The sequence below is a fragment of the Scyliorhinus torazame genome, chromosome 19 (assembly GCF_047496885.1).
Source record: "Scyliorhinus torazame isolate Kashiwa2021f chromosome 19, sScyTor2.1, whole genome shotgun sequence".
Taxonomy (NCBI): domain Eukaryota; kingdom Metazoa; phylum Chordata; class Chondrichthyes; order Carcharhiniformes; family Scyliorhinidae; genus Scyliorhinus; species Scyliorhinus torazame.
In genome coordinates this window covers 118,347,031-118,371,548 of record NC_092725.1, presented here as the reverse complement: position 1 = coordinate 118,371,548, position 24,518 = coordinate 118,347,031, and the positions used below count along the sequence as shown (strand labels likewise).

The following is a 24,518-nucleotide window of genomic DNA, read 5'->3' as shown; positions in this document are numbered from 1 at the left end:
CTTCATTAATTGTTTTTAAGATAAAGATAGATAGTTTTTTGAAGAATAAAGGGATTAAGGGTTATGGTGTTCGGGCCGGAAAGTGGAGCTGAGTCCACAAAAGATCAGCCATGATCTCATTGAATGGCGGAGCAGGCTCGAGGGGCCAGATGGCCTACTCCTGCTCCTAGTTCTTATGTTCTCCTCTCCAATGCCATAAAAGCACTTTATATGTAATGAGCTACTTATGAACTGCATTATTTTTAAAATTCAAGCCGAAGTAGCAGACATTTTGTGCACAGGAAGGTGGGAAATACAGAATGAAAAGAATCACTGGTTAAGTTATTTTCCCTCAGAGGAAACTAGGGGTCACTGTTTAAAATTGATGTCTTCTATTTAAGACTGATGAGGAATTGATTTTCTTAAGTATTGTTAGCCGATGGAATTCTCTTCCACAGAGCTGTAAAAGCTGGATCAGTGTATATATTTAAGGCTCAGTTAGACAATTTTTGATAAGAGTCCAGATTGTGGGGGAGGCAGGAATGTGGAATTAATACCACAATCAGATATTCCAAGATCTTATCAAATGGGGGAGCAGGCTCAATGGGCCAGATGATCTTACCCAAGAACCAGGAGAATAGTGCCATGGAGTCTTAATATCATTAATCTAAATCGTGGAACAGGCAGAAAAAAATTAGATTTTTGACATCTCACCTGGCTGCAGCTTTCTAATGCAGCAGCTGCTCTGCACCATATGGATTGTTAGTATAGATTGTGTAAATAGACTTCAATGAATTTTTTCCTGCAATTTTTGGGCTAGACTGTGTCCTTATTAAGCAATCTTGACTTTTCCACAATGACAAAAATGTGTCTCTCTCTCTTCCACCCCCCCCCCCCCCCCAATTCTTTTAGATCCACAAAGTACAACATCGAATACAAATTAAGAAGAATTTGTCAGTTAAATATGAAGAATTTGCACGAGCAAAAGCTGTTGCCAGTCAAGAAGTGGGAAAGCGTAAACGTGAACAAGATACTGTTGTAGTAAGTTGAAAACCATTTAACCTTCTTTCGCAGGATGCATGCTTTGCTGGCTAGTCTGCATATATTTCCCATCCCTAAGAACCCTTGAAAAGGTACGGCTGTGATGGCTGCCTTGAATACAACTAAGTGGTTTGCTAGGTTATTTCAGAGGGCAGTTAGATATACCACATTTTTGTGTGTCAGAAATCAGACACTAAGCACAGCAAATGGCCTTCCCTGAAGGACATTAGTGAACCAGTAGGGTTATTACGACAATCCAGTAGTTTCATAATCCCCTCTAGCTCTTTATTCTACATTTATTTAATCAACTGAATTTAAGTTCCCCTGGTGGAATTTGAATCATGTCACCAGATCAAGAGTCCAAGCCTCTAGTTTACTAGTCCAATAACATAACCATTATACTACTGTACTGGGCCAAGATATAAAATATGGTCATTGATTTTTTTAAAAAGCAAATTATTGTAGGGTTATAAGGTCAGAATAAATAAGATCAGGTGTGGGCCATTCAGCTCTTCAAACCTGCTCCTGATCCACCATTAAAATAGGATCTCAACTGATTTGATTGTGGCCTTTACTCTCTTCTGCTTGTCCCCATACCCTTGACTCCTTTTGTCAATCAAAAATTAGTCCAACTCAACCTTGAGTAGATATTAAAATCCAACCTCCACTGCTCCCTGAAAGAGACCATTGACCTTCTTGAGAGGAAAATCCTCCTTATCTCTGAATTAAATGGGCGAGCCCTTATTTCTAAATTCTGGCCCCTATTTATAGATTTCCCTCAAGTAGAAATGTCCTCTCACCCCTGTCAAACGCCTTCAGAATCTGGGCCGGGATTCTCCGAAAATGGGGCTATGTCCTCCTGCCCGCCAGAAAACTAGCGTGAATCACTCCAGAGTTTTTTCAAAAAGTCCAGAGTGATTCTCTGATATCAAGAGGGACAGAGCCCTGGTGTGCACCCCGCAGCTCCTGCTGCCGATACGGGGCCCTGCACATCCGGCCGCGAGTCTGCGAATGCACGCAGTGACTGTTTTCGTGCCAGCCCCCATGCAACATGGCAGAGCCACACAGCGGGCCGGCGTTGAAGAAGATAGCCCCCTGCAACGGTAGCCCCCAATCGCGGGCCTGGCAGTCGTGGAGGCCTCCCCCCCCCCCCCCCCCCCCCCCCCCCCCCCCCCCACCACCAGGACGGCCAGCGCAGCCGCGAGTCTGAGCTCCAGCTGGGTGGAACCACGCCGGCGGACTTGGCTGCTTGATCGCGGAGGCCTCTTTCAACGATCCCCGACCAGTGCTGCATTGATCGCGTGCAGCGAATCTCCGGTCCGTGCAGAATAGCGTCCCGGCGTCCGAGCTGATCGCGGGTCTGAGACCCCATTCTCTGCCCCGGCGCCGAGCGCAATTTCTGCGCAGAGGGTCAGAGAATCCCGGCCCCGATGTTTCAATGAGCTTGCCTCTCATTCTTGTGAACTCAAAGAACATAGGCCTAACCTATTCAACCTTCCCTTACTTTAAAAAAAAACAACCTTCATTCCTGGAATCAACCTGGGACCTTCTCCTGAAGTGCTTCCAATGCAAGTATTTCCCCCTTGAGCAAGGAGACCAGAAATGTACAGTGCTCTGGTGTGGTCTCCCCAATACCCTGTATATTTGCAGCAATATTTCAGTACTTTTACACTCCATGCCCCTTGAAAGTAAAGGCCAATATTCCATTTGACTTCCTGATAACTTGCTCTGCTTGCATGCTAGCCGTCTTGTTATTCATGTATAAGCATGCCTAGATCCACCTCTACTGCAGAATTCTGCAGTTTCTCTCCATTTAAATAATATTCCACTTTCTATTCTTCCTGCTGAAGTGGATAACTTTCCATTTTCTTGCATTATATTTGGTCCGTCTTCCCAGCGTATGCCATTGACATTTGAAACGGCATTATTAGCGGCAAGAGATTCTGTGAACCCATGTTTGCTGCCGTTGGAGAATATATTAAATTCCATAAATGTGAGTCTATCTCACTTCTATGCTGTGGGAAACCCTTCAGGTTATCGGGGGGGGGGAAGAGATAATGTCCCACAACGTACACATGGAAAAGACTGAGATCGGAGTGGCAGAGGCTGGTGGACTCAATCCTTGTGATGTGACATCAGTACTCACTTACCCCAACCCTGGAGTTGCTGGAATTAGCAACCCCATTGCTACTGTTCTCTCCGGCAAGATTTTCTTCAAATCTGGTAGTGGTGTCTACCCTGATAATCTATAAGTAGCTCTGACAGCATTTTAAACTCTGTTACATGTCCTTGTTGGGCCCCATCTGCAATACATCACCTCATTTTGCCAGCGCGTTTGAACTCAATGTTTAGGTCATGGGAGTGGAAAGGTTTGGGGCCTTGTTCGTGGAGGGAAGGTTTGCCAGCTTTAAGGAGCTGTCTGACATTTCAACGCCCTGGTTCTAATCTGTTTAGACACTTTCAGATTTGTAATTTTTCATGCAAGACTTTTCCCACATTTCTCCTTGGTACCACCCTCTTCCCTGTTGAAGAGATTTTGTCTTTGCCAGGTCGGGTGGGAGGATTATTTCAAGCCTACATGGCCAGACCCTAGCAGTGGAGTCGGCTTCATTGAATGAGGTAAAGGTGAAATGGGAAGGGCAATTGGGTCCTAGTCTGGATGGTGTGTGGAGAGAGGCTCTTCATAGGGTCACGTCCACATCCTCTTTTGCTTGATTTCTGATCCAGTTCCAAGTTGGTGCAAAGGGCTCATCTGACCAAGGCGAGGATGTGTTTTTTCTGGGGTGGAGAACAGGTGTGAGTGGTGTTCTTGGGGGCCAGCTATCCACACTCTTTTCTGTTCTGGTCTTATCCAAAGTTAGTACTGTTTTGGGTCTTTTTATTTTAACACCATGTCGCTAATGTTGATCTGGAGCTATGTCCACTGGTGGTCGTTCACTGGGTATCCGACTCACCGGTGCTGCAGACGGGGTGAAGGCAGATGTCCTCTCCTGTGTCTTATTAATAGCCCAGAGATGAGTTCTGCTTGAGTGGAGGTCTCCTACTCCGCCCAGTGCTTTGGCTTGGTTGAGTGATTTCATGTCTTACATTTGGAGAAGGTCAAGTGCACCATTAGGGGGTCGGTACCTAGGATGGCAGCCATTAATTTCCTTTGTTAAAGAGCTAGTCACCATCAGTTATTATGGGGTTTGGTTTAGGGGGGGTTAAGTTAATTAGTGCTTTTGATTGTTTGCCATTGTAACTTCGTGTTATATTTTGTTTTATAATGAAAAATGTTTCAATACAAATTTAGTCTGCCAAGTTTGTGCCCACTGAACCTATTTACATCCCTTTGCAGACTTTGTATCCACTTCGCAACTTGCTTTCCCATCAATCTCTATCATTGACAAAAAGGCTAAAAATTAGTGGCAGCGTTATTCAACTCTTTCAAATAGATGATAGATAATTGACATCCCAGTGCCCCTATGACACAGCTCCACTCTTTTGCCAACCTGAAAATTGCAGGTTTATGCCAACTGTTTCCTGTTAGCTAATGCTCTCTCCAGGCTAATATTTCACCCTCTACCATGAGCACTTATCTTGTGCAGTAACCTTTTTGTGGCAGCTTATTACATCCTCAAAGAACTCCAATAAATTTATCAAACAAAACTTCCCTTTCACCAAACCATAGTGACTCTGCCTGATTGTGTCTGATCGTATTATGATTTAGTACCATCAGTTTTCCTGGTACCTTTTCTCTAGCGATTGTGATTGTTTTACGTTCTTCCCTTTGCCCCCTATGTTTCTATTCTTGAGATGCTTTTGGTGTTTTCAGTGTAAGTACTTGTTCAAAGTCTTTGCCATTTCCTTGCCTCTCATTATTAATTACCCAGTTTCGCCCTCTAGTGGACCAGTGCTCACTTTTGCTACTCTTTCAGCTTCTGTACCAGAAGATACCTTTGCCCCTGTTTTGCTGATTCTCGAAAGCTTTCTCTTGTATTCCAATTGCTCCTTCTTAAAAAAAAAAAAAAATCATCCTTTGGGAATGTATTAGACATTGGTAATCTTCTGGCCTTCCATTAATCTTTGCAACATTTGTACATCCTTTCTTTTCATGTGATACCATCCTAACTAATTGGCCAAGGGTGGTGCATCCTTTTCATAGCACCTTTCAATGGAATCTAATCATAATTCATAACAAATAGTGAAAATCACGAACATGTTTCTTTAAGTAACTTCCAAGGAAATCCTAGGTGATGCACCAGTACTTGCATGGTTTTAGTGGATTTGTAGCTTTTTAATGAAACATTGTTTTGGTTGGGACAATTTGGTTTTCTTTTTACTTCGGGCATTAGGGCCAAATTACTTTAAACTTACAATCTTCTGATGTTGAGATACTACTAGATTTTTAACATAACAGCATTGATGATTTTAAAAATAAATTGCTTTATTCCTTCAGTCTAATAAGAATATCCGGTTGGATGGCTCATCTAAGCATGTGGCAATTTTGAAGAAACAATCTGCTGAATATATAGCTATGGAGAAAAAACGTTTGCAGCAACTTGAATATGAGTATCGGCTGAAGATTCAAAAACTGAAAGAGGCACAGGCTTTGAGGAACGCGGGGCAACCTGATAATCTGCCTGGGGAAGAACATGCATTTGTGGTATCTCAGCCTTCTCTACATGACCTAACACAGGATAAACTTGTTCTTAATACTGAAGAAAATGATGCAGAAGATGAAGTGCAGTCTCCATCTCTAAGGGAACGAAGGCGGTCATTCCGGGAATCAAACTCTTTCACTAAACCAAATCTCAAGCACAAAGATCTAAGTCAAGGAAAAGAAGCTTTAAGCAAGCTTGCAAAGAAAAGCTTTGATGAGCCTGAACTGTTTCTTGGGCTCAATATTGACGAACTTAAAAAGCTTCATGGAGAGACTGATGACTTGAAAACATTGCTTCAGAAAACGTTAATCTGGGTGTGTTCGAAAGAGAAACCTATTTATGGTCAGGTTAGTAGAAAAAAGTTGGATCTGCCCGTATTGCAAAGCACTGCAGACATTGTGAAACTGATCAAATGTGGTTTTTCAATTTCTGACCATTAATAATCGTGATATTAGGTGTAAAGAAAGACTTCATTTTATATGTCTTTTATGAACTTGGGACATTCCAAAGCACTTTGTGGTCAAATATTTGATGAAGAGCCACTTGAGGAAGCATGATAGGCAATTAATGCACTTAATATAATATAACCTTTACAAGTAGATTTTTTTTTAGCACTGCAATGAAGTTAATGTAGAAAGCCCCCTAGTTGCCACATTCCGGCACCTATTCGGGTACATGGAGGGAGAATTCGGAATGTCCAACTTACCTTTTTATTTTATAAATTTAGTGTACCTAATTAATTTTTCCAATTAAGGGGCAATTTAGCATGGCCAATCCACATCTTTGGGTTGTGGGAGCGAAACCCACGCAAACACGGGGAGAATGTGCAAACTCCACACTGACAGTGACCCAGAGCCGGGATCGAACCTGGGACCTCGGTGCCACGGACAGTGACCCAGAGCCGGGATCGAACCTGGGACCTCGGAGCCGTGAGGCTGCAGGGCTAACCCACTGCGCCACCAAGCTGCCCTATGTCCAACAACGCCTCTTTCGGGACTTGTGGGAGGAAGCCCACGCAGACATAGGGAGAATGTGCAGACTCCGCACAGACAGTGACCCAAGCCGGGAATCAAACCTGGGACCCTGGTGCTGTGAAGCAAAGTGGTCACCAGGGTGCGTGATGTCTCGGATCGTGTTTTCGGGATCCTTAAGGGGGAGGGGGAGCAGCCCCAAGTCGTGGTCCACATAGGTACCAACGACATAGGTAGGAAAAGGGATGGGGATGTAAGGCAGGAATTCATGGAGCTAGAGTGGAAACCTAGATCTAGGACAGAGTTATTATCTCTGGGTTGTTAGCCGTGCCACGTGATAGCGAGACGAGGAATAGGGAGAGAGAGCAGTTGAACACGTGGCTGCAGGGCTGGTGCAGGAGGGAGGGTTTCAGATTTCTGGATAATTGGGGCTCATTCTGGGGTCGGTGGGACCTCTACAAACAGGATGGTCTGCACCTGGACCAGAGGGGTACCAATATTCTGGGGGGGAAATTTGCTAATGCTCTTCGGGAGGATTTAAACTAGTTCAGCAGGGGCTTGGGAACCTGAATTGTAGCTCCAGTATACAGGAGGTTGAGAGTAGTGAGGTCATGAGTAGGGTTTCAAAGTTGCAGGAGTGTACCGGCAGGCAGGAAGGTGGTTTAAAGTGTGTCTTCAATGCCAGGAGCATTCGGAATAAGGTGGGTGAACTTGCGGCATGGGTTGGTACCTGGGACTTCGATGTTGTGGCCATTTCGGAGACATGGATAGAGCAGGGACAGGAATGGTTGTTGCAGGTGCCGGGATTTAGATATTTCAGTAAGCTCAGGGAAGGTGGTAAAAGAGGGGGAGGGTGGCATTGTTAGTCAAGGACAGTATTACGGTGGCAGAAAGGACGTTTGATGAGGACTCGTCTACTGAGGTAGTATGGGTTGAGGTTAGAAACAGGAAAGGAGAGGTCACCCTGTTTGGGGTTTTCTATAGGCCTCCGAAAAGTTCCAGAGATGTAGAGGAGAGGATTGCAAAGATGATTCTGGATAGGAGCGAAAGCAACAGGGTAGTTGTTATGGGGGACTTTAACTTTCCAAATATTGACTGGAAACGCTCTAGTTCGAGTACATTAGATGGGTCTGTTTTTGTCCACTGTCTGCAGGAGGGTTTCCTGACACAGTATGTAGATAGGCAAACGAGAGGCGAGGCCATATTGGATTTGGTACTGGGTAATGAACCAGGACAGGTGTTAGATTTGGAGGTAGGTGAGCACTTTGGTGATAGTGACCACAATTCGATTACGTTTACTTTAGTGATGGAAAGGGATAAGTGTATATACCGCAGTAAAGAGTTATATCTGGGGGAAAGGCAATTATGATGCGATGAGGCAAGACTTAGGATACATTGGATGGAGAGGAAAACTGCAGGGGATGGGCACAATGGAAATGTGGAGCTTGTTCAAGGAACAGCTACTGCGTGTCCTTGATAAGTATGTACCTGTCAGGCAGGGAGGAAGTGGTCAAGTGAGGGAACCGTGGTTTACTAAAGCAGTCGAAACACTTGTCAAGAGGAAGAAGGAGACTTGTGTAAAGATGAGACATGAAGGTTCAGTAAGGGCACTCGAGAGTTACAAGTTAGCTAGGAAGGACCTAAAGAGAGACCTAAGAAGAGCCAGGAGGGGACGTGAGAAGTCTTTGGCAGGTAGGATCAAGGATAACCCTAAAGCTTTCTATAGATATGTCAGGAATAAAAGAATGACTCGGGTAAGAGTAGGGCCAGTCAAGGACAGTAGTGGGAAGTTGTGCTTGGAGTCCGAGGAGATAGGAAAGGTGCTAAATTAATGTTTTTCGTCAGTATTCACACAGGAAAAAGACAATGTTGTCGAGGAGAATACTGAGATTCAGGCTACTAGACTAGAAGGGCTTGAGGTTCATAAGGAGGAGGTGTTAGCAATTCTGGAAAGTGTGAAAATAGATAAGTCACCTTGGCCGGATGGGATTTATCCTAGGATTCTCTGGGAAGCTAGGGCGGAGATTGCTGAGCCTTTGGCCTTGATTTTTAAGTCATCTTTGTCTACAGGAATAGTGCCAGAAGACTGGAGGATAGCAAATGTTGTCCCCTTGTTCAAGAAGGGGAGTAGAGTTAACTCCGGTAACTATAGACCAGTGAGCCTTACTTCTGGTGTGGGAAAAATCTTGGAAAGGTTTATAAGAGATAGGATGTATAATCATCTAGAAAGGAATAATTTGTTTACAGATAGTCAACACTGTTTTGTAAAGGGTAGGTCGTGCCTCACAAACCTTATTGAGTTCTTTGAGAAGGTGACCAAACAGGTGGATGAGGGTAAAGCAGTTGATGTGGTGTATATGGATTTCAGTAAAGCGTTTGATAAGGTTCCCCACGGTAGGCTACTGCAGAAAATACGGAGGCATGGGATTCAGGGTGATTTAGCAGTTTGGATCAGAAATTAGCTAGCTGGAAGAAGACAAAGGGTGGTGGTTGATGGGAAATGTTCAGACTGGAGTCCAGTTACTAGTGGTGTACCGCAAGGATCTGTTTTGGGGCCACTGCTGTTTGTCATTTTTATAAATGACCTGGAGGAGGGCGTAGAAGGATGGGTGAGTAAATTTGCAGATGACACTAAAGTCGGTGGAGTTGTGGACAGTTCAGAAGGATGTTACAAGTTACAGAGGGACATAGATAAGCTGCAGCGCTGGGCTGAGAGGTGGCAAATGGAGTTTATTGCAGAAAAGTGAGGTGATTCATTTTGGAAGGAATAACAGGAAGACAGAGTACTGGGCTAATGGTAAGATTCTTTGCAGTGTGGATGAACAGAGAGATCTCGGTGTCCATGTACATAGATCCCTGAAAGTTGCCACCCAGGTTGAGAGGGTTGTTAAGAAGGCGTACGGTGTGTTAGCTTTTATTGGTAGAGGGATTGAGTTTCGGAGCCATGAGGTCATGTTGCAGCTATACAACACTCTGGTGCGGCCGCATTTGGAGTATTGCGTGCAGTTCTGGTCGCCGCATTATAGGAAGGATGTGGAAGCATTGGAAAGGGTGCAGAGGAGATTTACCAGAATGTTGCCTGTTATGGAGGGAAGATCTTATGAAGGAAGGCTGAGGGACTTGAGGCTGTTTTCGTTAGAGAGAAGAAGGTTAAGAGGTGACTTAATTGAGGCATACAAGATGATCAGAGGATTGGATAGGGTGGACAGTGAGAGCCTTTTTCCTCGGATGGTGATGTCCAGCATGAGGGGACATAGCTTTAAATTGAGGGGAGATAGATATAATACAGATGTCCGAGGTAGGTTCTTTACTCAGAGTAGTAAGGGCATGGAATGCCCTGCCTGCAACAGTAGTGGACTCGCCAACACTAAGGACATTCAAATGGTCATTGGATAGACATATGGACAATAAGGGAATAGTGTAGATGGGCTTTAGAGGGTTTCACAGGTCGGCGCAACATCGAGGGCCGAAGGGCCTGTACTGCGCTGTTATGTTCTACTGCTACCGTGGAGCCCATTCAAGCACTCAAAATATAATTTGATAATGAACACACAATCTCTCGTGATGTTTACACCTTCGCCAAGGCACAGATGGCTCCCCTGAAATAATGGTGCCCTATGATCTTTTACATCCACCTGAGAAGCCAGAAAGAGCCTTAGTTTAATGTCTTATCTGAAAGACAACTGCACATAAAAATGCTGCAGTCCCCCAGTACTGCACTGGAGTGTCAGCCCTAGCTATTTGTGCTCAAGTCTCTGGAATGGGATTTGAGCTCCACTTTTTAAGGAGGTTGGGAGTGCTACCTGGGAAGCCAAAGCTCACATGGATTGTTAGTTGGGAAGTTGATTGTCTCCCTGTGCCTTTTTGCAGTTTATCATTCAAGTTGTAAAACTGCACATGGTGGACTTAATCACACAAATGAATTGCATTGAACATGCATTTAACTTTCAAAAGGCCACCTAGTATTACTGGGGCGTTCCCAAGTAGATCTTTGTGTGTTGGCTTATGATCAAACTTCACAGAATTGCTTTTATCAGACCATTCTTGTATATTTAATTATTAACACATTTAAGGATTGCTTTTAAATTTGGAATTCATTTCACATGGTTGCAAAATTATTTGTGGATGTAAGCCATTACAAACATCAACTATGACAATCTAAGTAAACTGCTGGAAATTTCCGTCACCAGTGGTATTACACTGGTAATCACAGACAAAAGCTCACTGTAATACGGAAATTGCCTTTTATTGACATTTATAATTAGTGGAATTGCAGTTGTTTGAAAAGATTATTTTGAACCGTGAAAACTATTTTATAAAACACATTTTGGACAAGTCTTGATCATGGTACTTCCTGCTCAAGTCACAAGTAACCTTTTTCTTTCTGAAGAGTTCCGCACAGAATATATGAAGTGTTCTTTTCAAAGTGGTTATACCTTTTATATAAAAGGAACTGCTGTTTTCTGCAGGAGATTCCTGTGGATTTGGATGTAGTATTGGCACAGTCGAGACAAGTTGACTTGAAACCAACTCCATTTGGACCATATAATAGCCCTCTTTTGGTCTTCAAATCTTACAGGTATGAAATAAAAATGTCAATATGTGAATACTTAATTATTTTTTTAAAGTCCTGATAATAGCAAAGGAGAAAAAATAAATTTATAGTTCACTTTGAGATAAACCAGAACTATAAATGGAAAATTTGGCTGATTTACTAATGTGTACACAAACCCATTGCATCCACTAAATAACTTAAAAACTTTTAAGTAAGGAGACATTTCTTTTAAAATAGGTTGACATGACTGGTAAGCAGTTTAGATTCTGGATTAAAAGGCTAATGAAACAAAGGAGCACTTATTTCTAAGGTTAGAGTTAACATAATTTTTCCTTGGCATTATTTCATTACTGACAATTCTGAGGGTACGGTGTCTTTAAATTTCTGCTGTAGTTTACTGTTAATACCTCCCAATACAAAAGTGCCACAACAGCACTCTGAACACGTGTGCTGAGCAGACAGGTTAAACAGGCCATTCAGTCATTGCTGCCTCATGGCGTCGAGGTTTGATCCCTGCTCTGGATCTCTGTCCGTGTGGAGTTTGCACATTCTCCCCATGTTTGCGTGGGTTTCGCCCCCACAACTCAAAGATGTGCAGGCTAGGCAGATTGGCCACACTAAATTGTCTCTTCATTGGAAAAAATGAATTGGGTACTTTAAATTTTTTTTTAAAAACAAGCCATTCAGCTTATTTAGAACCATAAAAAAGTTACAGCACAGAGAGAGACACTTCAGCCCCTCGTATCTGTGCCAGCTGAAAAGAAACCGAGCTGCCCATTCTAATCCCGCCTTCCAGCACCTGGCCCATAGCCTTGCAGGTTACAGCACTTCAGGTATAGATCTAGGTATCTTTTAAACAAGTTGAGTGTTTCTGCCTCAATCTCATATCTGGGCATCGATTTCCTGACACCATCCTCTGGGTGATTTTTTTTCCACCCCAATATCCCCTCTAATGCTTTTACCAATCTCCTTTAAACCTGTGCCCCCTGGTACTTGACTTCTCTGCTCGGCGAAACAAGTCTTGTCTATCTCGACCCCTCTTAATCTTGTGTACCTTAATTAAGTCGCCTCTCTGCTGCTGCCTCTGTTCCAAGAAGTTACCTCCAGTCCTTCCTCTACTAACTCTATCAGCATAAACGTTTACTCCCTTCCTCATGCATATCTGGCTCCCACATAATTGCATCTCCGCTGTTCACCTCAACCACTCCTTATGGTATCAAGTCCCACAATCTCACTGCCTTGGGTAAAGAAGTGGAAATATTCTGTCTGCTTGAATGGTTGTTTCATGGACAGCAGACATCAATATGATAATATAGGTTAATTGAGACATTCTACCTAATCTAAGCATGTGTTGAAGGAGATGGGATCAGCCAGTTAGGTGATTTGTAAACTGGTTTAATTTTTTACAAGTTGCTGAGGAAAGATTGGATACATTGAAACATCTGTTCGGTTTTAGTAATTGAATACTCCAGTGGCAATTGATCTCGGCATAACAAATCCAACTTTGTACATAGAACAGACAGTGCAGAAGGAGGCCATTCGGCACATCGTGTCTGCACCAACCCACTTAAGCCCTTACTCCCACCCTATCCCCGTAACCCAATTAACCCTCCAAACCTTTCTGGCCACTAAGGGCAATTTATCATGGCCAATCCACCTAACCTGCACGTCTTTGGACTATGGGAGGAAACCGGAGCACCCGGAAGAAATCCACGCAGGCATGGGGAGAACGTGCAGACTCCACACAGACAGTGACCCAGCGGAGAATCGAACCTGGGACCCTGGTGCTCTGAAGCCACAGTGCTAACCACTTGTGCTACCGTGCTGCTAAGTTGTAGAGTTTATTGATCAGATGCAAGCAACTTGTCACATCTTACTCTACCTGCTGTAACATTAGCATAAGGGAAAATTAATTTGCTGGCAAATGGGCACATTTGAAAATGCCAAATGACTAACTGGGGGTAGCACGGCGGCGCAGTGGTTAGCACTGCTGCCTCACGGCGCTGAGGACCTGGGTTTGATTCCGGCCCCGGGTCACTGTCCGTGTGGAATTTGCACATTCTACCGTGTTGGCGTGGGTCTCACCCCCACAACCCAAAGATGTGCATGGTAATTGGCCCTTTTTAAAAAAAATAAATAAATAAATAACTGGTTACTTAAAATATTTTTTTTAATAGAAAATAAAAATGACAAACTGATTTTTGTTTTACATTGGCCAAAGGCTGGTTTATTTCCTGTTTTGAAGGGCTGCCATAGTATGTCCTATATTGTTTTTTTAAAACCCTCTTTTCAAATACAGTCTTTACTTTCAAAACAAGGAGAAACTTCTGATTTATTCAGTTTCCTATAGCAACTTGATTGAGCCCAAAAAGTTTTTCTGTCGTTTTGATTTAACTGGTACATGAAATATGTGGTTTATTTCCTTTGTTTTGAAGGGCTGCCATAATATGTCCTATATTGTTTTCATTGTTCTTGTTTTTTAAAACCTCTCTTTTCAGATTCAGTCCTTACTTTCGAAACAAGGAGAAACTTCTGATTAGTTCAGTTTCCTATAGCAACATGATTGAGCCCAAACAGTGTTTCTGTCGTTTTGATTTAACTGGTACATGCAATGATGATGATTGTCAGTGGTATGTATATTCTGTTTTGTCTTGCACATGAAGATTAAAATAGTACAATAAAATCACTGGTGCAGTGAAAAATGTACATGGCAGTAAAAGTTCTAGCCCAACGAGCTTGCTGCATGTTTACACTGAGAAATGTAATGCCTTGTTTTTCTTAAGGCAGGAGTGTAGGAAACACCCTTTAAATTAATTATTTTATAATGTGTATACAAACTTGAAACTAATAATTATTAAGATTTGTGATCTATTGAATGTGAATGAGTTACTTAATCACCAGAGCATCTATGAAGTTAGAATGCTTTCATAGGAATTGAATCATAGCATTTGCATTGCAGAAGGAGGCCATTCGGCCCATCGCGTCTGCACCGGCCCTTGGAAAAAGCACCCTACTTAAGCCCACACATCCATTCTATCCCAGTAACCCCACTAAGCTTTTTTGGACATAGGGCAATTTACATGGCCAATCCACCTAACCATATCTTTGGACTGTGGGGGGAAACCGGAGCACCTGGAGGAAACCCGTGCAGACTCCGCACACACTGACCCAAGCTGGGAATTGTATCTGGGACCCTGGAGCTGTGAAGCAACTGTGCTAATCACTGTGCTAATCATTGTGCTACCATGCTGCCCACAATTATGTAATTGGAAACTGGCGGGCGGCACAGTGGCTAGCACTGCTGCCTCATGGCACTGACGACCCAAGTTTGATCCCAGCCCGGTTCACTGTCTGTGTGGAGTTTGCAAGTTCTCCCAGTGTTTGTGTAGGTCTCACACGCCCCCCCCCCCCCCCCCCCCCCCCCCAAAAAACCCAAAGATATGAAGGCTAGGTAGATTGGCCACACTAGAATTGCCCCTTAATTGGAAAAAAGGAATTCGAAACTGATCTTTCTCCACATTGTTTACTTAATAAGTTAATTATCGGAGTTGGAACCATTTTGGATTCTGGTCCTGATGCTGCAAAAGTATCCAGAACTTGAGGGCTTATCGTTACAGAAATTAAATTACATCCATTATCTAATGTGGAGATTTTGATAAACCTATTAAAATCTAAAATATAATTTTCTTCTTTCTAGGCAGCATATCAGAGACTGCATTTTAAATCAATGCCAGCTGTTTCAAGATCTTCTCTCCTACAATTTATCTCTGATTAAGTGTTCAGATTTCAGTACAGATGATGAAATCAGGGTTGCAGCAGGTAATAATATACTGTTTAGATGTTTATGTAAATTGTTTTGATCTATAAAATGTGAATTACTTATGATGTAACCATGTGCGACTAGTCAAAGTTTGATTATCCCAACCAAGTGTTTCTGGTTGAAGATATTGCATTTTGAAGCAAGCTTTCAAAGTATAGAATTAACTAATCTTTCTTTTATATGCAAAGAAAATTATGTGGATAAACAGTTTGGCAAAAACAAAGGTCGTATGACGACAGATGAGATGGCTGTTCTGCTTGTCAGCAAAGTGAATGAGAGTACTGGTCACAGTAAGTAACTAATTTTCTCACAGTATTTACTTTATAGCCCATAACTTGCGAGACTTATTGTGTTCAAGTTCACCTATTAGTGGTGGAATTTGCACATCGAACCTCTGGCTTGCGAGTCCAATAAAAGTGCACCTGTTCCCTGAATTGAGTTGAGAATTGGCCTCCGTACTGATGCACTCCACACATTATGACACAGACTTTTGGACTCATCCGCGAAGAATGAACATTTGGCTGAAGCACCATAACAGTGCGAATTAGCCCATGCAAAAGAGAATGGACTGAGAAAGAAAATGTTTCTGCGAGTTGTATATTGACATAGCTGTCCATATTACATCAAGTGGAAATAATCTAAAGTAAACCTTTTCAATAAACGTGTTTTGAATGGGTTGGATATGCCAGCGTAGAATGGGGCATTTGACTTGAAGTGCTTCAAAACAAATGCTTTGTGAATTAATCATAGTGTGATCTCCTTAAGCACATGTAATTTTTCTGTTTGCTGAACAAATGTATTCACGGATATGAGACTTTTTCAAAACTGATGTAAGCTGTTGGGTGTTGCAATAAAAACTGATACAGGAACGTTGAGTTTAAAAATTAAGCAGCAGAAATTATACATTTTCATCAAAGTTGTTACATGAAAGTAATGTTAACTTGTTTCAGCACCTCGTTACACAACTTTCAAAGACAGACGGAAATGGAAACCCAAGCTTTCGAGAAAACAAGTTTCTGAAAGCAACACCAATAGCAACAGTGATGATGAACCAAATTCTGGACCAATAAGATATGGTATGCATAAGCTTTCTGTAGATAAGAGTAGAATGAGTTTTAAAAGCCATTTGATTTTGTTTTTGCAATATTTGGACAATACAATCTTTATCCATTATGAATGCATGGGCATCTGTTCTTTTTAACTAATGTGATGGTGGATCATTGATAAAGCAATGTACAAACAAAATGGTTCACCTGCAGTATTTCATTCATGGTGTGATTTTAGTAGCACAGTCCTCCTCCATGTGTCCTTTGATCGCAGATTGTCCTGATAAGTGGATTATACAGTGTTTATTGTACAAGTGGAATTTTCCCTCCTTTCACTTCAGATAAAAATGCATCAATAAATCAGTCCTTCAAAGGCCTGTAGTATTTCCATAGCAACAATTCAAATAAACAATGTTTGACACACACCTGGTATTAACTCTTGAGATTCTCATACTGGAATGTTGAATTATTTTGGCCAGATATGGGATAGGATTTGCAAAAGTCTACTTAATACAGTAAAGTGAAGTATGCAAAGTTCAGTAACTTAGAACTTGCATTTGTATGGTGTTTTCATGACCTCTATGTCCCATTGAGCTTTATTGCCAATGTATGTAACAGTTTTGTGGTCACTGTTATAATGTCAGACACTGACATTGTGCAGTAACTGATGACATAACAGTATTATAAAGTTTGGACTGAAGGCAACAGCTGTTTTGTTCCCCGTCATCTGGCCCTTTTGACTAAAAGCAAAGATGCGTTCGAAGTAGTAGGTTTATAAACACAAAAACTTGAATTAATGTTGCGAAAATCTGTCTGAGGGAATCTCGTGTGGGCCTTGCTTGATTGGGGCAGTACTGTGGCGCAGTGGGTTAGCCCTATAGCCTCACGGTGCCGAGGTCTCAGCTTCGATCCCGGCTCTGGGTCACTGTCCGTGTGGAGTTTGCGCATTCTTCCCATGTTTGTGTGGGTCTCACCCCCACAACCCAAAGATGTGCAGGGTAGGTGGATTGGCCACGCTAAATTGCCCCTTAATTGGGAAAACATGAATTGGGTACTCTAAATTTATTTTAAAAATTAATTATGGCTGATATGTTGGTACTTGAAAGAAATATTTTCCTATTTCCATGATGTCAACAGCACTCTGATCAGGTTGCTGACACTGATCTTTAACCAGGTTGTTTGTGCTTTTAAAAAATTGTTCTAATATTGAAGTTGCGTCATTAAATGTGCATAATTTAGATCAGGGAGTGCGTGGTAGCCATTGTGCACCCTATTGCTCCAAGAGCCTTATTCTACCAGACATTGGAGCACCTACTGGTTGTGCATTTCCAGATCTATTCACCTTGCTGAATTATTTTTTTTAAACAAAAAGCTGCAAATTGAAATTCTTTCCAGTTGTCACATTTGGTGAAATCTTTAAGGAACATTCTGCTGGGAATTCCAGTGTTTTAAGGGCTTGGACAGCTCTGATACTCCTTATCTCTGTTTGACTTTTACCAGATATGACTGGTGATTTATTCTCGCAAAACTGGAAATTCTAGGAGCCATCTAACAATATCTTTAAGCGGTCTATCGTGCAGCAAATCTCATTCCTCCAACAAAATAATCTTCAGTACTTAAAACCAAATTTGACCAACAAGTTTGAAAACTGGACCTTTGTTCAAAACATTTGAGCTTGGCAATTGCACAGATCACTAAGCAAACTGATGCAAATGACAATGAAAAGTCAATTAAATTATTCACCTGCAGCATTATCAAAGTTGATGAAGTTGGCATAATGTTGGGTGTGTTAATACACAAGTGGTAGGCTATGGCTTTGTGAGGTACTGTAAATTGGTGGTAACATGGGAATTCTGGGCGTTTTGACTGAACTGGTGTCTCAACCGGGAATAAGTCCCCCAAAAAATGGTATGGGAGCTTGTGAGTTTGGGGCAACAAGGTGATTGTATACGTAACATACAATAGTTTTTAAATGACTATTGCAAAATCATTTTTTTGAGGGTGTTTTCTTAAATGCTCAGTTCCTCCACTTTGGATCTCTCCTTTTTCCTTCGGAACCGAAAATATCCTTTTATGTTTCAGCCAAGTCTGTGGAACATCCGTGGTCTGGAACTCAAGTTTTGGATGCAGTTATAACTCCAGATGACATTCGGTATTTTACAGCAGAGACTGATGACATTGCCAATCTAGAAACAAGTGTAATGGAGAATCCCCAAGATGTACAGCTTTGGATTAAACTTGCGTACAAATACATGAATCAAAAGGAAGGGTATGTGCTACTTATTTCCTGAGCTGATTTAATGAAATGATGACTGTAAATAGGTTAACATTTAATGATCTTGATTGATTCTTTTATTAAATCATTAGTAAATCATTCTGTTGCAGCAGAGTGAACAAAAATAAATTGTTCAAGTAAGTTGCTGTGTTATCAAATAACTAGTCCTTATTAAGTAACTTGCAATGGAAATTTGGGTTGACTTGGACAAAACTCAGCTGTATGCTGTGCATTATCTGTTTAGATAGCTTTCAGGTATTTAGGTAGCTTTTAGATGTGTTAAACTTTGTATTGTATTAACAAATGCTTAAAATTAATCACATTGGTTTAATGTGTCAAATAATGTTAGAACTTTTCCAATTTTTTTTTAACTGGTCGGCTGTGCAGAAAAACCAAGAGAACTCCATAAATTTGCCAGACTTTTTTGCACTAGGTTTTGTAGGTCATAAAATCAAAAAGAAGTATTGATTCTATAAAGTTTAATGCAAAAGCTTACCAGTAAACTTTTTTTTGTTACGAAAAACGGAGTTGATATTGCAATTTAGACCTGTTACTTCAGAGAATGTTTACCTCAATCATTTTCAGTCAACATTGAATTAAGGCTGCTCGGGCACATAAGCACTAAAATTAGTGATATTTGATTATAATTACCAGTTACAACTTAACTGCGTGCCCACACAGGTTTTCTGTTTGAATCTACTTTTTATTAGGAATTGAATATTTGCATTGAGAACTCTGTTACACCAAGAAGCCCTGCCACACGATGTATTTTGAGCATGCAGGATTTGGCAGTCATCTTTTAAAATCAAATTTAATATTTTCACGATACTTGGGGCTAGCTACAAAGCAATTAGCCGATTATCCCACCTTCACAGTCACCTATTTTTATTGAAAGAAGCCAAATTTTATGGAGCATTTCAGCTGTACTTTTTTTTTTCCCAATTTCCTTCTTGAGGCTTCCAGTGTGGTTGGGATTCCATCCTCCTGCCTCTCCATGGTTAATCTTCAACTTTCTCTCTCTTGCATCCTCAATGATTCATATTAGAATATGCAGGAGCTGGCAATCTTACAGTATTTCAACCAAGGAATCTTTTTTGTGTGACCCTACGAGGATTGCAGCAGGTGGAAGAAAGATTTAGCAACCAATTTGAATTGCGTTCCCTCATAAAATTTCTCTCACACTTCAGTTCTCCTCCCATCAAATCTTGTATACATATCAATTCAAACCTTGCATGTTATGTGCACTTCCTGATAGCACCTATACGAATAAAAGATTTTTTGTCTTGGGTGTTAAAATATTTTAATGGGAAACTTTTTTACAATTCTCAATGCTGAGTTCCGTGCACACCTGATCACCTCCAGGTCTGAAGCCCACATTTATTTTGCTGCAGTGTACAGGTGGGAAAGGTTTGTTCCTGCTGTGGACCTGCAAATGTGTTAACTGACGGATACTCGGGAATTTCTGCTTCTGGAATTTTCCTCCATGCATTCCAAATAACTCATTTCATTGCAGCATGAGATTAATTTATTTTCAAAACTGATAACAGAAATTTTATGGAACTTCTGCACTTAAGAATGAAAGAATTTAGGATCCAAGCGACTAGAGATGGGATTACCAACACTTGAAAGTACCAGGAGGGACAAAGTGGGATTTGGCAGTATTGGGAGCATTTCCCAGTTGGAACATTTGCATTGGGAAGTTGATTCTGGGATGCAGGAATACTGTTTACGGGTGTGCTAATGGCAAGACAAGAGTGTTCTGTCTGGGAATCATTTAAATAAAAATAAAAAGCACAAGCATCCGGAATCCTTAATATGTTCATCCAGTAAATAGTCTTTTGGCTACGAAGCAGAAATATATTTAATTGACTTCTGCGTTAAATGTGCTAGTACTCCTGTCTGTCTGACAGTGTTTCATCAGCCCTGTGGCGGGTCATGCTGCAAAATCTGCTTACACGCCTATAAATCGATAATCAGTGTCTTGCACAGAGCACGTGCTTTGTTTCCTGTTTTTGGAAATACTTGGCTTAAATATTTCCCTTTGGGTTTTGTGAATTTACCTGTGTAGCTGCAGTTCTGGTTAACAAGGGACTCTGGGACAAATTTCTGTGGTGTATCCCTGAACTCTGACTATGTTGTGTGCGCGGTGCATACATTACCTTTGTTGCCCACAAATTGCATGTGGTGAACGCTTTATTTGGGTTGAGCCTACTTTGTCACAAGTTTTCAGACTTTGAAAAAAAACAAGTTTGCAAGGTGCTCATTTAGTAAAGGGGAAAAATCATGTCATGCTGTAGAACCATAAAATTGCTACAGTGCAGAAGGAGGCCATGCGACCAATTGAGGCTGCACCGACCCTCTGAAAGAGCACCTTATCCCTGTAACCCCACCTAACCTTCACATCTTTGGACTGAACTGAAACCGGAGGAAATCCATGCAGACATGGAGCAAAACGTACAAACTCCACACAGTCACTCAAGACTGGGATTGAACCCAGTGCTGGCCACCATGCCACCCCTGCTGTAGTTGCAGACCATATGTTGCCAGTTTCCCTTCCATTTCTCACAGTACGGCTTTGATGCTCTTTTCTCACTTATTGGAGTATTTATCCAAATTTTGGAGGTTCCACTTGATGATTGGTGCATTTGGGACCCTCATTACTTTTAATCCATTGATTTTTTTTTTTTTAAATAGGGGGTCCCCAATCTACCTGGTCCATGTTTGCCAACTCAGGACCACATTGCATGAGCACCCTATCTAGACTTCCCTCCAAGCCTGTGCTAAGCTGTTAAATAGACATCCTTTACGAGCAGTTAAACAATTAACTATGCACATGTGAGCTTTTGCTCTACAATCTTGATTTTTATAATTGTTTGAGTGTCAGTGCAAGTAACACCATGCGATTATAACAATGCTTACAATCATTGCGCGCACTTCAATCTAAGATGTTTTAAATTTCTTTTGTGTGGGTAATGCAACAAATAGGATCTACTTGTGGGGCGTGCTGGCAATTAACATAGTCATGGTGGCAGTGAACAAATGGCCTCCAGTCTTGGCGAGCAATGCTTCATTCTGGACATTTGACAAAAAACTATCTCTCTTTTTCCAGTGGGAGTTAGATCATAGATCATAGAATTTACAGTGCAGAAGGAGGCCATTCGGCCCATCGAGTCTGCACCGGCTCTTGGAAAGAGCACCCCACCCAAGGTCAACACCTCCACCCCATCCCCACAACCCAGTAACCCCACCCAACACTAAGGGCAATTTTGGACACTAAGGGCAATTTATCATGGCCAATCCACCTAATCTGCACATCTTTGGACTGTGGGAGGAAACCGGAGCACCCGGAGGAAACCCACGCACACCCGGGGAGGATGTGCAGACTCCACTGACAGTGACCCAAGCCGGAATCGAACCTGGGACCCTGGAGCTGTGAAGCAATTGTGCTATCCACAATGCTACCGTGCTGCCCCTTACTGGCTACTAAAAGTGGTAGGTCTTTAGTGAAGGGAAGGCTGAAAAAATAATTCACCCAGGCACTTGGAGGAGACCGTCACAAATGCCTTCCAAATGCTTATACATTTGATATGATTTGGGAGGTTACTGTCGTTCCTTAGTGTTGGGCTTTACCTGTACACTCCCTTTGGAACTGTTTAGTTTATGGTCAGCGGAAAGCAAGCGAACTTGTCACTGACTTCTCAAAAAAAAATTTGAGCCATCTGTGGCAAGAACTTTAAAACACTGCTATTTATTGTAGTGTTCTTTAAAGGGGATACACTGTGTCGCGTTGCAGTAATGTCACCAAGCTTTCCAAGCAACCCATTCTCTCAGACCACTAACCAGGAAATTAAAAGCACTAATCAAATCACTTTTTAAATGTTAAGAGTGCAAAATAAAGATTGGGGCATACTCATGGGATTAATGCCGAAGCTGAAATTTTATGAACCTATTTTTTTCTTTTTAAAATCTAGCTTTAAAATAATCTTTACTAGTGTCACAAGTAGGCTTACATTAACACTGCGATGAAGTTGCTCTGAGAATCCCCTAGTCGCCACACTACAGTGCCTGTTCAGGTACACTGAGGGAGAATTCAGAATGTCCAAATTACCTAACAGCACGTCTTTCGGTACTTGTGGGAGGAAACCCACGCAGACATGGGGAGAACGTGCAGACTCCACACAGCCAGTGACACAAGCCGGGAATTCAACCGGGATCCCTGGTGCTGTGAAGCAACAGTGCTAACTGCTGTGCAAGTCTATTGATTAATCGTAATGGAGATGTTTAACAACATTCCACAAATAAATTGATTGGTCAGGGTCTAATAATTTACTCGGAGTAGTTATTACTCCGATTGTCACTGAAACTCCAGTTCCACTTCATTAAACCAGGCTTAATCCTTTACATCCCAGCAATGAGCGGCACAGCCTGTAGTGAATATCAGACCACAGCTTCAGGATTTCCGCATTTTTGGCGCTTGTGCCAAATCCTGTAGTTATGGTCAGATTCAGAGGGGCAGTGATGGTGAATGCAAACAGTTCACTGTCAAAAACCTGAAAAAAGTGTTTTGAATGACCTAACTTAACATTGGCCAGTTACTCTGCACTGTAACGTTGCTGCCAGATTAACGTTTCTTCAGTGCTTCTGTGACTTAGTTCTTTAAAATCTTCTTTAGACATGCTGTATTGTGTCAGTAGATGGCACTGATGCATTTTGTTTTTAAAAGGTTGACATGGATGCTTTGGATAAGGGTTTTTCTTCGTATCTTCACACCCCATCCCTAACAGAGGAAAAATAAATCATGCCCTTTCCTCCTGGAAAAGTATCCTGTGCTGCCTGGCAGCTATCTTTTTCTTTCCTAATAAATGATCAGTGTTTGCATGTGGTAATTATGGGAATGGTGCCTGTAATCTCATGCTTATTGGTAAAATTTGTATTGGAGGAATTCACATTTAGGTGCTTTACAAATAATTTAACTCCTTTCTTTTAGGACTCCAACAGAATGTTTAGATGCTGCTTTGAATGCTTTAGCTCGAGCACTCGAAATTAACAGAGCAAATCCTGAAATCTGGTGCCATTATCTCAACTTGTTTTCAAAACGAGGCACAAAGGAAGAGGTTCAAGAAATGTGCGAGACAGCTGTACAGTATGCTTCTACAAATGTAGTTTGGTGGACTGTAAGTATTTCAAAATTTTTTTTTTTTTCCCATATTAGAAGTGGCACATTCATTTAGCATAGGTACTGTGTAACATAATTTCTAATTTCTTGTAAGTGTCAGCCTAATTTAATAGTGGCTGGAATTCTCCAGCTGTTGGGATTCTCCTTTCCCCCTGGCAGTGCACCCACGAGCTTCCCGGTGGCGTGGGCTGGCTTAAATGGAAATCCCATTGACCAGAAGCGGGAAGAGAAACTTCTGTTGCCAGCGCATGTCGCCCAGCTGGGGGACTAGAGAATCCAGCCCAGTAATACACTTTGAATCCAATGTTCCATGGCAGGGCGTGAGTGTTGCTGTGCAAGTCCTGTATTGTTGGAAGTGCCATTTTTCAGTTAAATGTTAAATACCTGTCTAGCTATACTGTTTAATGGACGTGATCTTGTTGGCAAATCCTCAGCTGTCAATGTTTTTTAACTTGCTGGTTGTTGCTGTTTGTGATTTAGCTGCAGCGTTTCCTTGCCGATAAGACTGATTCCAAAAGTAATTCCGTGACTGTGAAGCAATTTGGAATGTCAGAGGGCAGATCTTTCTTTAGAGCCATAAATCTTTTTTCTGTTTGCAGTATTTAATGCTAGAGAACTCTTTTGACGGAAAAGACTATGTATGCGGCCGAATTGTGCAATTCCTGATGGAAACGATAGAAAGATCTGAAAAATCGGAAGTTCTGTCTTTTCAACTACTACAGTCCCTGCTTTTCTGGGTGCAATTAAGTCTCTTTACTGGAAGGCAGCAGAATGCACTGGCTATTTTTCAGGTTAGTATTTTGGAAGTCATGACTTTTGCAGTTAAATATTCTGGTACACTGAAGGTGGAAGGGCAAGTTGAGAAGACTTTCATAAGAGTCCTTGACTTGTTTTTGGAGGCAGAGTTCAAAAGCAAGGAAGTTATGCTGATGTTTTGTAAAAGACTTGTTAGCCCTCAATTTGGAGAGGACGCGGAAGAGATTTGTTAAAACTAACAAGTGATTGACTTCAG

The 24,518-nt window shown here is 41.8% G+C and overlaps 1 protein-coding gene across 2 annotated transcripts in view; it reads left to right on the top strand.

Moving 5' to 3' along the window:
• LOC140396463 (zinc finger C3H1 domain-containing protein-like) overlaps nt 1-24,518 on the top strand; it is a 69,796-nt gene that overhangs the window by 27,704 nt on the left and 17,574 nt on the right. For both annotated transcript variants that reach the window (XR_011936545.1, XM_072485109.1), the window contains exons 14-23: nt 892-1,020; nt 5,459-6,010; nt 11,104-11,213; nt 13,688-13,819; nt 14,887-15,008; nt 15,198-15,299; nt 15,960-16,085; nt 18,138-18,324; nt 23,318-23,504; nt 24,106-24,297. Coding sequence is in view for 1 of the 2 variants with exons in the window: in XM_072485109.1 (XP_072341210.1) it covers nt 892-1,020; nt 5,459-6,010; nt 11,104-11,213; nt 13,688-13,819; nt 14,887-15,008; nt 15,198-15,299; nt 15,960-16,085; nt 18,138-18,324; nt 23,318-23,504; nt 24,106-24,297 (1,839 nt within the window). In the remaining variant the exon portion in view is untranslated. The remainder of the gene's footprint in view (nt 1-891; nt 1,021-5,458; nt 6,011-11,103; nt 11,214-13,687; nt 13,820-14,886; nt 15,009-15,197; nt 15,300-15,959; nt 16,086-18,137; nt 18,325-23,317; nt 23,505-24,105; nt 24,298-24,518) is intronic.